Source organism: Ranitomeya imitator, chromosome 1 (genome assembly GCF_032444005.1).
Source record: "Ranitomeya imitator isolate aRanImi1 chromosome 1, aRanImi1.pri, whole genome shotgun sequence".
NCBI lineage: Eukaryota > Metazoa > Chordata > Amphibia > Anura > Dendrobatidae > Ranitomeya > Ranitomeya imitator.
The window spans coordinates 47,810,900-47,825,986 of NC_091282.1; the positions used below are offsets into that span (position 1 = coordinate 47,810,900).

At 43.1% G+C, this 15,087-nt stretch overlaps 1 protein-coding gene across 15 annotated transcripts in view; it reads left to right on the forward strand.

Moving 5' to 3' along the window:
- The window catches only part of NEDD4L (NEDD4 like E3 ubiquitin protein ligase), a 335,097-nt gene extending 320,789 nt beyond the window's left edge, over positions 1-14,308 (forward strand). For 10 of the 15 annotated variants that reach the window (XM_069746084.1, XM_069746051.1, XM_069746052.1 and 7 more), the window contains 9 exons: positions 1,123-1,193; positions 2,610-2,705; positions 3,304-3,377; positions 5,799-5,859; positions 8,251-8,310; positions 8,847-8,954; positions 9,970-10,066; positions 11,193-11,265; positions 13,425-13,665. In XM_069746084.1, the coding sequence (XP_069602185.1) occupies positions 1,123-1,193; positions 2,610-2,705; positions 3,304-3,377; positions 5,799-5,859; positions 8,251-8,310; positions 8,847-8,954; positions 9,970-10,066; positions 11,193-11,265; positions 13,425-13,527 (743 nt within the window). In that variant the 3' untranslated portion in view covers positions 13,528-13,665. Of the gene's footprint in view, positions 1-1,122; positions 1,194-2,609; positions 2,706-3,303; positions 3,378-5,798; positions 5,860-8,250; positions 8,311-8,846; positions 8,955-9,969; positions 10,067-11,192; positions 11,266-13,424 lie in introns of all 15 variants that reach the window. The other 5 variants (XM_069746056.1, XM_069746049.1, XM_069746060.1 and 2 more) reach the window with 2 other exon arrangements.
- The last annotated feature ends 779 nt before the right edge of the window (positions 14,309-15,087 follow it).

The following is a 15,087-nucleotide window of genomic DNA, read 5'->3' on the forward strand; positions in this document are numbered from 1 at the left end:
TTGCACAAAACACTACCCTCTACAGCAGTGGTCCCCAACTCCGGTCCTCAAGAGCCACCAACAGGTCATGTTTTCTGAATTTCCTTACTATTGCACAGGTGATAATTGCATCACCTGCACAGGCAATAATTTCATCACCTGTGCAATACGAAGGAAATCCTGAAAACATGACCTATTGGTGGCTCTTGAGGACCGGAGTTGGGGACCACTGCTCTACAGAGAATCACCCAATGGGTCAGGAAAGAGGCAATGGGCCTGGTTCATTTCTTGTATTGCTCTAGTAAAATGAATGCAGAGCTCTGGGTGCTATGGTAAAATGAGCACTGAGCTTCGATTGCTATGGTAAAATGAGCGCTGAGCTTCGGTTGCTATGGTAAAATGAGCGCTGAGCTTCGGTTGCTATGGTAAAATGAGCGCTGAGCTTCAATTGCTATGGTATAATGAGTGCTTAGGTCCGGTTGCTATGGTAAAATGAGCGCTGCGCTCTGGTTGCTATGGTAAAATGAGCGCTGAGCTCTGGTTGCTATGGTAAAATGAGAGGTGGCGCTCTGGTTGCTATAGTAAAAGGAGAGTGGAGCTCAGATTACTATGGTAAAATGAGTGGAGCTCTGGTTGCTGTTGTAAATTGAGCTCTCAGACCTTGTTGCTATGATAAAATTAAAGCTGAGTTCTGGTTGCTATGGTAAAATGAAAGTGGAGCTGTGGTTGCTACGGTAAAATTAGCAGAGCCCTGGTTGATATGGTAAAATAAGCGCTGAACTTTGGTTTCTATGGTAAAATGAATGGTTGAGGTCTGGTTGCTATGGTAAAATGAAAGGTTGAGGTCTGGTTGCTATGGTATAAAAAAGACTGAGGTTTTGTTGATGAAGTGTTGTTGCTATGGTAAATGAAGTTGACAGCTGAATAGTTGCTATGGGCAGGAAACCGTTCTAATGTAAGACACTTGTGAACACAAACCACTCACAGAAAACGGGCGTCGATCGGTCGTAGCCCCCTCAGTATAACCAGTATGGGAAATATACCTGTTCTGTTATATTTGTGTTTTTTTTTGTTTGTTTTCTCTTCTGATAATACTTTGCGTTGTCTCCAGTGACATAATTGTTGATTTTCGTCTCCCCTCAGGTTTCTTTATTCGGCCGTTCTACAAGATGATGTTGGGAAAACAGATAACATTAAAAGACATGGAATCTGTGGTACGTGGGGCCATAAGAATATGTACAGTATGTCAGGGCTCGATCACACAACCGCATCACACAGCTGTTATATGGATACGTGGTGCCATGGAGACTGCCAATGTTCCTATAGACGGCCCATGTTATACCCTTATGTTATATATGGGTGTTATACCCTTATGTTATATATGGGGGCCATGTTACCCCTTACTCATTTATAATCAGGATTATTTTAGATGAAATCTATGAAAAATAAATCGGTGTTCCACCTTATGCTATATATTACATGTGTTCTCCCCTTTAAAACATTGGTTAGAGGGTACATAGAGATGCCATACGGTGCCAGGTGGATAGCCTACTGCTCTGTTACCTATCTGTAGAGACTGTACAGGGCAGTAAGAAATCACGTCTGCCTTCTTGACCTTGTTAAATGGTGTTTTGGTTAAGGTCCAAGTCTTGAGACCTCTGCTGATCAGCACAGTGGTCCCTGAGCAGACCAGCAAACAGTGCGGACCCCTCATCAAGCCATCCATGCGATCGGGGAAGGGACTGAAGCTTGTGCTAATGAATTCTGGAGCCAGACAAGCACCCAAATATTGGAGAGCCTCTATGAAGGGTTTCTCTAGTGTGGACATTCTCCATTTGTCAGACTACCTTCAGTTTAAGTAATTTGAGACCTCCCAGAGAGTTTAAACATTGGGCCACCAGCAATGACTGAGATGGTAGGACTCCCCAGAGAGAAGGCAGAGATGGTTTATTGCCATCGTTGCCCTCCTGACTGATGTATACACAGCACTGAATGAGAACTGCGTGAGTTTAGGAAGCACTTACAGTGCTTCCACCACCGAACCCAGCAATCGTGATTCCTTCGGTACTGGGAGATAGGTAGACCCAGATCAGCTCAATAATGCAGGCAGTAGACTAAATTTGCCTGGAGGCTAATGTGTCAGCTAGAGGAAAAATCGGCTATAAAAAAATCTAATATATTGTTTGTTAATTCCTCCAAAAGATTTTTTTTTTTATGTCCTTGGATTATAGAATGTGTGAAATAAAAAATAAAATGTTATAATGTTTTATAAAAAAGGCAAAAATGGATTGAATATCCAAGTGATCAGCTGTGATCTGTGGGAAAGCTGGCTGTAAGTGTTGAGTTTTCCTGCAGCGCCACCACAGGTCAAGTGAGATATTACACAGTCCTTTCTTCATATCATTGCGTTGTCTGTTTAATGGTGGACATGATGGGCTCTCTAGAGCGTAAGGGCACTCTGCAATGAGCAAAGCATAAACCTGACAACTGGATTTGTGTTGTGCAAAAACAACAAACCTCGTAACATTTCCAATCCCACCAGTCCCAGCGCATATTGTTGGGTTCTGCATGCTGTTGTCCGTGTCTTGAGGGCGGGTCCGGATTAATGGGAGTATGTTTTCTTTGTTTAGGATAGTGAATATTACAATTCTTTAAAATGGATTTTAGAAAATGACCCAACTGAGCTGGATCTCAGGTTCTGTATAGATGAAGAAAACTTTGGTCAGGTACGTAAACCGTGAACGTATAGATAGACCGACATTAACGATGTCTTATAGAACCTACGCAATGTGCAAACACAAGTTTTGGGTGCTCCTCTTCACTCTGTCATGTGTTACCCCATTGTTATAAATGGGAGAAGCTGTTCTGTTGCTGGAGCCTAGATAGGCAGGATGATACAACTCTCAGCAGCAGTGGGGAGAACGTTGGAGAGTATGAGCTACAAACTGTAGCCATAGTGCATGCAGAGGTAGCCGACCCACCAGAACCCGGTGCCCGAGGGTCCCCAAGGGTCCCCGAAAGCCTGTCTGATGAAAAACTGCTACATTATAGAAGGCACACGTTACAGATAGTGGAGCCTGAAAGAGTCTGTAGCTCAGGATCTACAAAGTTATACAAAGATCTCGCCACAGGTAGAAAATGGGACCAAAGTACAAAGTTGTACCCCCTGCCCAGCCGCCATTACATCATGGAATAATAACGTAAATACCGGAGTACAGATACCGGAGCAGCTGCTCATTTTATGAGATGTTTGAATGTAGGGGGTGAAAAGATCGTTATCGTATATCGTTCACAGCAGTAATATTTCTGCCTTTTGTTTCTCAGACTTATCAGGTCGACCTAAAGCCAAACGGGTCAGAGATGGTTGTGACAAATGACAACAAGAGGGAGTACATAGAGTGAGTGGGCGCGTTGCTTTATAACTGTTTAACCTGTAAACACACAAACGTGCACACACACACACACACATTGTCCTATATATGTACATACACCATATACCAACATATAAAAATACAAAAATCATATACATAAATATACACTATATACACATGGATCACATCCATGCAAAGAATTGGACACAAGCCGGTACACACACACACACACACACACACACACACACACACACACACACACACACACACACACGTAGCAAATACACACATGTAACAAATACACACACGTAACAAATACACACACACACACACATGTTACAAATACACACACACACACATGTTACAAATACACACACACACGTAACAAATACACACACGTAACAAATACACACACGTAACACACACACACGTAACAAATGCACACACACGTAACAAATACACACACACACGTAACAAATACACACACACGTAACAAATACACACACACACGTAACAAATACACACACACACACGTAACAAATACACACACACACACGTAACAAATACACACACACACGTAACAAATACACACACACACACGTAACAAATACACACACACACGTAACAAATACACACACACACGTAACAAATACACACACACACACACGTAACAAATACACACACACGTAACAAATACACACACACGTAACAAATACACACACACACGTAACAAATACACACACACACACGTAACAAATACACACACACGTAACAAATACACACACACACGTAACAAATACACACACACACGTAACAAATACACACACACACACGTAACAAATACACACACACACGTAACAAATACACACACACACGTAACAAATACACACACACACGTAACAAATACACACACACACGTAACAAATACACACACACACAAGCTCTATTACCGCACCCCCTTTACGTTGTCTACATAGAGCAGACGGTCATATACTCTGCATTAGAGCGGCCATACCACCAAATATCCTGGATTCTGTAAAGATTACACTTGTACATCCGCACACTGCAGCCGTACACACGTCACATGGATTACCAGCACAGCTTCCACAATATTCACTGATTTGATGCTTGGCCTCCACCTTTTATCCTCTTGTGTGTCACCACTAAGGTGTGTGCAGTCTATTCATGTATCCACTCCTAGAGGAGTCATAGTAGGGTAGAGAGTAGCTGAGAACTTTTTTTTTTTTCCTTTGCATATTTGTTTTTGTTTTTTTCTTTATTGTATTTTTTGTGATATACATTTAACCTCTCTATGCCAGTTCGGGTCAGACAGGTAACCACAGAGGTTCGTGGATTAAAATCTATGAGCATCGAGGTCTTCCTGTTGAGTGTGACACAAGATGTGAGAATTGAGACCTCCTGTGCCCACATGAAGTATCATTGATTATATCGGAGTTCCCCTACATGAAGTAACATAGATTATATCGGAGTTCCCCTACATGAAGTATCATTGATTATATCGGAGTTCCCCTACATGAAGTATCATAGATTATATCGGAGTTCCCCTACATGAAGTATCATAGATTATATCGGAGTTCCCCTACATGAAGTATCATAGATTATATCGGAGTTCCCCTACATGAAGTATCATAGATTATATCGGAGTTCCCCCACATGAAGTAACATAGATTATATCGGAGTTCCCCTACATGAAGTATCATAGATTATATTGGAGTTCCCCTACATGAAGCATCATAGATTATATCGGAGTTCCCCTACATGAAGTATCATAGATTATATCGGAGTTCCCCTACATGAAGTATCATAGATTATATCGGAGTTCCCCCACATGAAGTATCATAGATTATATCGGAGTTCCCCTACATGAAGTAACATAGATTATATCGGAGTTCCCCTACATGAAGTATCATAGATTATATCGGAGTTCCCCTACATGAAGCATCATAGATTATATCGGAGTTCCCCTACATGAAGTATCATAGATTATATCGGAGTTCCCCTTTAAGTCATTTGTTCTTTAGAATTCTGGCATACACTGTAAGATCTCAGCCTGATATTAATCTCTCTAGATCCAGCGGGTGAAGCGTGCGGCACCAGACGAGGAGGATCAATTATATATTCACACTTTCTGGGTGTCATTTCACACATTTCTGTTTGATTGCTCCCCGGCTGTGCCGCTGCTCTAATGATTCCTGAGCTGAATCATCTGGGGATATAAAATGGAGAATATCCAGCCAAACCTTTTATCAGGGAATCATGAGGGCGACTCGTCTTCATTTGCAAGGACTAAAGTCTCAGAAAATGTTTACAAAGCTGGTTAATGTGTTGTAGACTGTGGAGCCGTGCATGTAACCGTGCTGAATGTATAACATCTAGATGACTTCAATCTGTGTCATGGGTTCACTTACTTTATATTTATCTTTACAGTCTTGTCATCCAGTGGAGATTTGTGAATAGGGTACAAAAACAGATGAACGCATTTTTAGAAGTAGGTAAACTTTTGTATTTTCTATGTTGTATTTTTTTTTTTTTAGATAAATTGCTATCTATTTGGTGTAACTTATGACCATTCAAAGCTATGGATACCAGTGGCGTAGAAAAAAAAATATTTTTATGTCAGTGGATATTTTTAAGGTAATACAATTTCACTAAGTTTGTCTTCAATTTTCGTTCATTCTTTTTCTGGCCCTCTGATATGTATAGCTTGCAGCTGATTGAAGTTGCAGATTTTCTTTTTAAGCGCCTCTCTCAGGAAGGCCGGTTTCACACGTCAGTGGCTCCGGTAAGTGAGGTGACAGTTTCCTCACATACCGGAGACACTGACTTACATAGACACATTGAAATCAATGTGTCTCTGCACATGTCAGCGTGTTTTCACGGACCGTGTGTCCATGTGCAAAACACGGAGACATGTCAGTGTTCGTGGGAGCGCACGGATTACACGGACCCATTAAAGTCAATGGGTCCGTGTAAAACACGTACTGCACACGGACGCTGTCCGTGTGCAGTCTGTGTGCCGTGCAGGAGACAGCGCTACGGTAAGCTCTGTCCCCCCAGTGTTGTGCTGAAGCCGCCATTCATATCTTCTTTCCAGCAGCGTTCGCTGGAGAGAAGATATGAAAAATCCTTTTTTTTTTTTTTTTTCGTGTTTAAAATAAAGATCCATGTCCCCTCCCCCCTCCCACCCCCTGTGCGCCCGCCCGCTGTTACTAAAATACTCACCCGGCTTCCTTTGCAGCGTCCTCTCAGCGCCAGCTTCTCCTGTATGAGTGGTCACGTGGTGCCGCCGATTACAGTCATGAATATGCGGCTCCACCTCCCATAGGGGTGGAGCTGCATATTCATGACTGTAATGGGCGGCACCACGTGACCGCTCATACTGGAGAAGGTGCGGCGCGGAGAGGACGCTTCGAGGGAGCTGGGTGAGTATTTTGGTAACAGCGGCCGGGCGCACAGGGGGTGGGAGGGGGGTGGGGACATGGTTCTTTATTTTAAACACGGAAAAAAAAAAAAAAAGGATTTTTCATATCTTCCCTCTAGCGAACGCTGCTGGAGAGAAGATATGAATGGCGGCTTCAGCACCAGATGCAGGGGACAGCGCTTACTTGTAGCGCTGTCTCCTGCACGGTCCGTGTGATACCCAGTTGGCACACGGGCGGCACACGGCTGCCGCACGTGTGCCACACTGATGTTCACGGTAAGCACACGGACACGGATAATTCCGGTACCAATTTTTCCGGTACCGAAATTATCTGGACTTGTGAGACTGGCCTAATATAGGCTGAATGTTAAGTCTGTGTTTCCCTCCCAGTAATATAGACTGGATCTGACTTTTGTGTGTCATTCCCAGTATTATAAACTTGATGTCAGGTCTGTGTGACTCTCCCAGTAATATATGCTGGATGTGAGGTCTGGGTGTCTCTCCCAGTAATATAGGCTGGATGTGAGGTCTGTGTGTCTCTCCCAGTAATATAGGCTGGATGTGAGGTCTGTGTGACTCTCCCAGTAATATAGGCTGGATGTGAGGCCTGGGTGTCTCTCCCAGTAATGTAGGCTGGATGTGAGATCTGTAAGCAGTAATATAGGCTGGATGTGAGGTCTGTGTGTCTCTCCCAGTAATATAGGCTGGATGTGAGGCCTGGGTGTCTCTCCCAGTAATATAGGCTGGATGTGAGGCCTGGGTGTCTCTCCCAGTAATATAGGCTGGATGTGAGGTCTGTGTGACTCTCCCAGTAATATAGGCTGGATGTAAGGCCTGGGTGTCTCTCCCAGTAATATAGGCTGGATGTGAGCTCTGTGTGTCTCTCCCAGTAATATAGGCTGGATGTGAGGTCTGTGTGTCTCTCCCAGAAATATAGGCTGGATGTGAGGTCTGTGTGTCTCTCCCAGTATTATAGACTGGATGTAAAATCTGTCTCTCTCTTCCGGTAAGGCTGGATGTGATGTTTTTGTGTATCCAGATTGTTGATGTCTTCATTAACTCGTTTATCCTCACAGCTTCTATCTTGCACTTATATCCTCTTCATGTGCTTTTCTTATCTGGAACATATTTTCTCTGCCCTCCCTGAGACTGTAGATCCTTTCTTCCTTTTCCAATGTGACGATCTTTGTACAACCTCCTCCCCCCTTTCCTGCTGCTATCCCTTCATACTGAGAAAAGGAACGGGGAAGAGCAATCAGGAGAAAAAGCTCTTATGCATTTGTAAAAAAAAAAAAAAGTTTAAAAATAAATAAAACACATATTCACTCCACTGGCACTCCTGTAGTAAATAACCTGGTCTCCTATTGGCTTCTGTACATCCGCCTCCAGAAATGATGTCTTGTCATATGTCACCTCTACAACCAATCACAGTGCTGTCTTTATTTTTTATATTTCCAGGGATTTACTGAACTCATTCCGATTGATTTGATAAAGATTTTTGATGAAAATGAACTTGAGGTATGTACCATGTATTCGGCTCCATTCTGCTGCTCTCCACCCCCATACCAGATCCCCCACATACACAGACTCCTGTAATAGGAGCCACCGGTGTAACAAGTGGAGACCCTGTAACGTTACAGAACGGGGGCAAGGGCAGAAAAGTTACCAACACTCTGCTGACTCCATAACTGCAGAGCCCAGACCTCCTCTGGTATAACATCACAAAAAGCACAGCGCCTCTGCCGGGAGCTTCATGGCCGAGCAGCTGCCTGCAGCCGTACATCACCAAGCACAATGCCGAGCGTCGGATGGAGTGGTGTAAAGCCGCCAACACTGTGTTCTGTGCAGTGACGGATCACACTTCTCTATCTGGCGTCTGATAGAGGAGTCTGGGTTTGTGGATTCCAGGAGAACGTTACCCCCTGACAGCACTGTGCCCGCTGTGCAGATGGTGGAGGAGGATCGTACTATGGGCTGTTATCAGGGGACAGTTTGGGGAAGACCCCTCTCTGTTCTGCGGGTGGTGATCCATCTTACTACATTATGTTTCGTAGCTTCTGATGTGCGGCTTAGGAGATGTGGATGTGAATGACTGGAGGCAGCACACGCTCTACAAGAATAGTTACTGCCCGAACCACCCGGTAATCCAGTGGTACTGGAAGGTAAGTGATCCTTTATGGTCTATTTTGGAGGATACAGCAAATATTTTCCACACTGACATACATATATATATAGATAGATAGATAGAGATATATGTGTATATATATATATATGTGTGTGTGTATATATATATTTATTTATTTATTTTTTTAAACCTATATATGTGTATTGAAAGGCTATTTTCCATATCTAGGACTTGCCAAGCTGGCTCCGACCCTGCTCACTTCTGTACAAGAGAATCGTTTAAGATCAACTCTCTCTATTTTTTTTTTTTCTTCGTTGTTGTTTTTTTGCTCCCCTTTTTCCAAGAGCCATAACTTTTTTTTTTTTTTTTATTTAATTTTTCCATCCACATAGCCATATGAGGGCACAGCTTTTACAGGACGAGTTGTACTTTTTGAACATTTTTTTTATCATGTGATGCGCTGGAAATCGGGAGAAAATTCCAAGAGCGGTGAAATTAAGGGGGGGAAAAAAAAAAGTACAATTCCAGAATAGTTTTTTTTGTATTTTCTATTTCCTATATTCACTATAAACTGACCTGATATGATTCCCCAGGTCAGTGCGAGGACGCAGATACCAAACATGTATAGTTTTTTGGGTTTTTTTTTTTTTCAAGTGGTGAAACAAAAACTAGTGAAAATTTTTTTTTGCTTTTCTCTAAATTTTCCGAGACCCATAATATTTTCAGTTTTCAGGATCTGGGGCTTGGTGAGGGCACATATTTTTGCGTCCATAGCTGACGTTTTTGCTTATGCCATTTTGGGGTAGATACGATGTTTTGATCTCCCCTTATTACAAATGTTGCGACAGCCCCAAAAAAAACATAATTCTGGCATTTTGATTTTTTTCTTATTATGCCGTTTACCGATCGGATTAATTTAATATTTTGTTAGATCGGATTTTTCGGAACTCGGCAATACCAGATATGTGTATTTGAGCGTTCTTATTATGAAGCCCAGTTGTTCACGTTTTCTAGTCTCTGTCGCACCATTATCGGATCCGTGTCTCTTTCAGGCCGTGCTGCTGATGGACGCCGAGAAGCGCATTCGATTGTTGCAGTTTGTGACGGGGACTTCTCGAGTGCCTATGAATGGTTTTGCAGAACTCTATGGTTAGTGTGATAAATGGTGCTACGCTGGCGGTCCCTCTTAAAGAATAGAATGGCCGACCATATTAAAGGGGTTGTCCAGGACTGTGATGATGACTTATCTGGTACCTGGGTATGCCCTCCACACAGTGTACACAGATGTACGTTTCTGGCTTTGAATGCTGTGTACACCCAGCTAGTGGCAACAGCTGACCAGTGGGGATCCTGGGTGTTGGACCCCACTAATTTAAGGTGATCAATATAGTATTAGTGAACAACCCCTTTGGCTTAAAGGGAATTCTTCACCAGTTTTTTTTCTTCTGAGATCAGCATGATGTAGGGGCTTAGACCCTGATTCTAGTTATGTCTCACGTGCTTTACTGGGTGCAGCAGTTATGATACAATCGCAGCTTTCTCTGCGGCAGATCTAGCAGAGCTCAGAATGCTGAGCTGTGTATAACCCCGCCCACACCACTGATTGCCGGCTATCATTTTACAGTGTATATAGAAAGCGGCCAATCAGTAGAGGGGGGTGGAGTTACACAGGAGGACTAGGAGGCACAAGTTATGAAGTCGTGTAGCGATAATCTCCTGGTTATAAAACACTTTTTTTTTTTTATACAGCAACTATGGTCTATACTGCTTCATTGGCGATCTGCGCAATAAGCCTTCCTTTCTAATACCAACCTCACCACCACAACAAAGGCCAATTCATATGTCCTGCTAGGGTATATGGACGTCGTATAAAGGTTTCTCTCTCGACCATTCGGGTCTTCCATGAGCAGCTCCAACTTTGGAGGACCTCGCTCAACCGGTGTTATCATTCCTAAATCTGAGCTCCTCTTGGTTCATTTTTGACCCCATTATAGATCAGCTAAACTTCGTTGTGGTCTCTGCTCATCAATCGTCACTGAGGAGTTTAGAAAACAAAAACGATAAGAGTTACAAACTTCTTCTCAGATTGGGACTCGCTGGACACGTTCTTGGTTCTGTAGGGAAAACCAGGGCGTGTAAAAGCAAAACTCTGCAACTTTCTTAATGAAACTTGATTGGAAAAATTGTAGACGTGTATTTAATTTAAAAAAAAAAATCACAAAGGTGTCCATATCCTTAAACCCATTCATTGTGCTTTCCTTGTTTTTCTCTGTAGGTTCTAATGGTCCTCAGCTGTTTACAATAGAGCAATGGGGGAGCCCGGATAAACTGCCCAGAGCCCACACATGGTAAGACCCCATTTCCTGCTGTACGATGCATGTACCTTGTATACAGGAAGATGGAGTCCCTGCTGAAAATTATCACAATATTACCAGTCACTGTCGTGTTTTGCCACCGGGTAAAAGGACAAATGACTGGACATCAAGGGTGACCTCTTCTAATTTATGGTAGGAGGCATTTCATACACCTCAGCTGCCTCAGAACCTCTTCATGAAGCGTAAGGAGCGCATTCCTGTGCACCGTTGACTGATTAAAAGAACCTTTCACCAAATTTTTCATGTTGAACTGGTGACACCATGTCAAATTTTTTTTTCTTTGTCGCCTCTCCCTTGCTTGCAGAGATATTCGCAAAGTATTTGGCACCTAATGAGTTACCTTTTCAGTTAAGTTCCTGTGGGTGGTGTTAGATATTTTTCACTGGGGGCGTGTACTAATTCTCCCTGTAGGATGCTGACCAATCATAAGAAGGCAGCAACATAGAAGTGCAGAAGGACCTTTGGTGATGTCACCAGGGTTACATGACCAGAGTCCACAGGTTCTGCCAGCCGGAGTGTGCAGACTAAATAAGAAATGAAGATGTACTACACAGAAGTGTGGAGCTATTCACTCCAGTTAAAGGGAACCTGTCACCAGAAAAAATGCTACAGGGAGTAGAAGTACACTCCCCCAGTGAAAAATGACTAATAGCTTTAGCTACGTTTAAGTGGATGTTAACGCATTAGGTGCCCAATATTTGATTGCTAAAATCTTCGCAATAGAGAGACAAAATTAAAAAAAAAAGGAAAAACTTTTATTCCACCGCTCAGCCACTATTATATCATTTGTGTAATTCAACACGAAAAATTTGGCGACAGGTTTTCTTTAAAGGGTTCCCAAATATCAAGTTGTCTCGATATCAGAATTGGGGATGACTTGTTGATCACAAGGGGATCAACTGCTGGGACCCTCAACAATCCCAAGATTGACGTTCTGCAGATCTCCACCTGAAAGGTGGCAGATGAGGTTTAACAATGATAAATGTAAGGTTATACACATGGGAAGAAGGAATCAATATCACCATTACACACTGAACGGGAAACCACTGGGTAAATCTGACAGGGAGAAGGACTTGGGGATCCTAGTTAATGATAAACTTACCTGGAGCAGCCAGTGCCAGGCAGCAGCTGCCAAGGCAAACAGGATCATGGCGTGCATTAAAAGAGGTCTGGATACACATGATGAGAGCATTATACTGCCTCTGTACAAATCCCTAGTTAGACCGCACATGGAGTACTGTGTCCAGTTTTGGGCACCGGTGCTCAGGAAGGATATAATGGAACTAGAGAGAGTACAAAGGAGGGCAACAAAATGAATAAAGGGGATGGGACAACTACAATATCCAGATAGATTAGCGAAATTAGGATTATTTAGTGTAGAAAAAAGACGACTGAGGGGCGATCTAATAACCATGTATAAGTATATAAGGGGACAATACAAATATCTCGCTGAGGATCTGTTTATACCAAGGAAGGTGACGGGCACAAGGGGGCATTCTTTGCGTCTGGAGGAGAGAAGGTTTTTCCACCAACATAGAAGAGGATTCTTTACTGTTAGGGCAGTGAGAATCTGGAATTGCTTGCCTGAGGAGGTGGTGATGGCGAACTCAGTCGAGGGGTTCAAGAGAGGCCTGGATGTCTTCCTGGAGCAGAACAATATTGTATCATACAATTATTAGGTTCTGTAGAAGGACGTAGATCTGGGGATTTATTATGATGGAATATAGGCTGAACTGGATGGACAAATGTCTTTTTTCGGCCTCACTAACTATGTTACTATGTTACTATGTTACTCATTGTTCATGGGACTGTTGAAAATGGCAATCCTATTTGCGGCAATCCCATACACGAGTGATGGCCGAGCGTGCGCACCTCAAGAATGAGCTCTGCAGAGCTGTTAGTCCCCCCCAGTAATAATTGGTGGGGCTGTAGTTAAGTTGGTCCAGAATACTATACAACAGTGCCCCCTACTGGTGACGAGCAGTCACTACATGATGTCACCAAATAAGAAGACATGTTCTCTTTTGTGAATCCATTTTCACACGGAGCAGTGACTCCTATTGTGGCTCGGTCATCCTCATCATTGACTTTTCAGACTCTTTAGTAACACACTCATCTTTGTGTCTTTGCAGCTTTAACCGTCTAGATTTACCTCCCTACGACTCCTTTGAAGATTTACGAGAAAAGCTTCTCATGGCGGTGGAGAACGCTCAGGGATTCGAAGGCGTTGACTAGCGAGGGACTCCCTTTTTTTTTTTTTTTTCCCCTCCATCTTCTAAAAAATAAAAAAATGAGTCTTTCGCCTGGAAACCTATGACGCGGACATTGCCACTGATGAACCAGAGACGCTTGCAAGATGAAAGAAGAAAAAAAAGAAAAGAATTTTTATATTAAAAAACAAAAAACAAACAAAACTCTAAAAGAGGATGAAAAAACGTTCAGGAAAGTAAAGGACAAAAGTGGCGTCGTTTTGTGCCATGGATACATTGTATCGGTTTACGTAGCGAAGTCAGATCGTTCTATTTCACGATTGCTACAATTTTACCTTTGCCTGCGGGTGTAAATGGAAGGCAACGGCTTCTTTGCTGAGATTTTGCTGGTAAGATGGTACAACTTTAACTCGGGCGCAAGCCGAGGCGTCACTGTGCCAATTGTGAACCAATTTTTTTTTTTTTTTGGTCTTTGACAAAGAGCCCCGCGGCGCTGGTTCTGCAGTGCAGCTTCCTCAGTGCAGGCGTCCGGAGCTACGAGACTTGTTTGACGGTACTTGTCCCATCGCTACGTCTATCGCGAGCTGTTCGTTGTATATTTAGATTACATTTCAGGAGGACTTTCTCTATTTATGTGGTGCCGGCCCTTTAAATTCGTATTTTGCAGACTTCCTAATGACTATGAATGGAACGAATCACTTTGAAGGTATAGTATTACAACCTTGTTTACTTTTTAAAATGATTTAGAACTATTTTTCAGATTTTACTTCACTATAATATTAAAGTTGTGTTCTCCAAAAGAGGGGAAAAAACAAACAAACCAACAAAACGTTCCCAAGAGCCAACTTTCTTTGTGCAGTCATCTTGGATCAAGGTTTCCAACATCAGGGACGATGCTGTTTTCTTATTTTGTCTTTCGGAGCCCCCAATGAGTGAAGTACTTGAACACTTTCGATGCCATTTAACTGGAGAAATGTGAGACTTCTAATCCGGAGCTGCATTCAAAATTCTGCGCGATTCTCGTCTTCTGTTTGTCAACTGACTCCCTATTGACTCCCCAAATTCTTGGGACCCAGTGCAATATGTGTAACCGCCGTCCCTTACCTAAGACTTGCCATTTATCGTACATTTGTTGCCAAGAGGTCTTCAATCGCCAAGTCTTGTTGCCCAACTCCGACCTCAACATGCCCTTTAGCCCAGGGGCGTAGTGTGGGTTACCAGCGCCCGGGCAAAGTAAATGTTGTGTCCACTTTACAAATGCCCCTTATATTCCCCTCCAAGAGTATTGATTCCACCATTGTACCACCACCATGGTCTGCATAAGTGCAGTACAATGACGTCAGTGCGTCCCCTACGCCGGACCACTGACATCTTGTAGGCCAGACGGTAGTGGGTGCAACTATATCAGGGTCATGTTGATGCTGAATACATTTCAAAATGGCTCCCTTTCTGAATTTTTTGGGAGTCTTAAGTGTCCAGAGAGTAATTTGCTTCATTCTGGCGTCCAGTTTGGGCCTCCATGGCAGACGGCCTTCACTTCTGTGGCTGATGTCCTAGGCACTGCTGGCGCTTACTAGGCCTCACA